Source organism: Blastocystis sp. subtype 4 (genome assembly GCF_000743755.1).
Source record: "Blastocystis sp. subtype 4 strain WR1 chromosome Unknown seqid_0835, whole genome shotgun sequence".
In the NCBI taxonomy this organism is placed as follows: Eukaryota; class Bigyra; order Opalinata; family Blastocystidae; genus Blastocystis; species Blastocystis sp. subtype 4.
The window spans coordinates 1-1,405 of NW_014568712.1; the positions used below are offsets into that span (position 1 = coordinate 1).

Here is a 1,405-nt window from a genome sequence, read left to right on the forward strand (position 1 = left end):
ACCTACAAAGTCACTTCTGTTCTTCATTTTCACCTCTTCCCATTCTAGCATATTCAACAATCTCAACAGGAGCAACAGTTGCTAAATCTAAACGAATCATATAATCTATACCTCTGTCTTTTATCCAGTTCATGAACTCAGTCACATTATCTCTTTCTTGCTCCACATTTTGTTGTAGAGATGCATACCACACTGCAACAAGCAAAAGCAAGCAAATGAACAATGAAGCCATTCAATGAATGGAACAAACAAAACCAATTTGAATAGACCATCTCCTTAGTGAAGGGCAGCGGAGATAAATCCAGTAATCTTTTGAATATCCCGATTCTTCACACTACAATTACAAGCATAAACCTTGCAAGGGGCATCCTTTTCAAAGGAGAATTTCTGTCCTTCCACACCTAATTTGTTAGTGTTGCTTTCTCCAACGGCTTCTACAGAACCTCGACTCTCTTTGATCAAATCACTAATAATAACTCTTCAAAGACAACAGTACAGTTCGTTCTCAATCTTTTCAAATACAGACTGGTTGTCCTCACAGTTCGGAAGGTCCGATTTGTTGATAGCGAGAAGAAGTGGACAAGGATGAGTAACAAAGGCAGGATTCACAAAGAGATCATACAATTCCCTATGACTCATTATCCAATATCACTATCAACTCTGCAATAGCCTTCACATCATAACTAGTTCCATCAACCATATAAACAATTCCGGCAGCATGAGGAATGTGATCATTCACTCGACTAAGATTAAGTACAACCCGATAATCAAACTTGCGAACTGCAGGATGTCCAGGGATGTCAACAATCTTACCAATAACACGCTTGGGATCCTTTCCACCTATATCTTCATTGATCGACGCACAGGTAATAGACGCAATATTCTCCTTAATGGAGGTTACAGTCTCAGGGAATTGGTTTTGAGTGGCCTTAGTATCATCCTAAATCTCCAAATACCTACTACATAGAATAAAGCTGTCTTACCACTATCGCAACAGCCAATGAGAAGAATGGAGTCCCCATGAATTGTGTGATACCTTCTTTCTCCCGTTTTGACAAAAACACGCACTACAAATAATGAACGAAGGAGAAATTGTGTACATGTCATGAATCCCACAACCACAAGATAACAGAGCGATAAAAGAATCATAAGTGTGATACCAAATGCTTGTTGCTACAGATCAAATACCAGTTTATCGAAATACATCAGTCACATGGAAGAAAGACGCTACATTAAATTGAACGTAATAGAATCCTGTGAGTAACCAATTAGGTAGGTTTTTGAACTGAAGATACAAACTGGACATACACAAAGAGAAGAATGACAACTTCGTTTCAACAAACAATCAAGAGAAGCAAACTTCACATTACAGTAAACATAAAACAATTTAAGAACGATCGACCTT

General features: G+C 38.1%; 1 protein-coding gene across 1 annotated transcript; it reads right to left on the minus strand.

The window, feature by feature from the left end:
* Positions 1–276: 276 nt before the first annotated feature.
* Positions 277–1,149, minus strand: JH06_5669 (hypothetical protein; the record flags this gene model as incomplete). The annotated part of the gene is made up of 5 exons (XM_014669236.1): positions 277–466; positions 497–628; positions 660–928; positions 964–1,067; positions 1,101–1,149. The coding sequence occupies 5 exons, from the start codon at positions 1,147–1,149 to the stop codon at positions 277–279; spliced, it is 744 nt and encodes a 247-aa protein (XP_014524722.1).
* Positions 1,150–1,405: the final 256 nt, after the last annotated feature.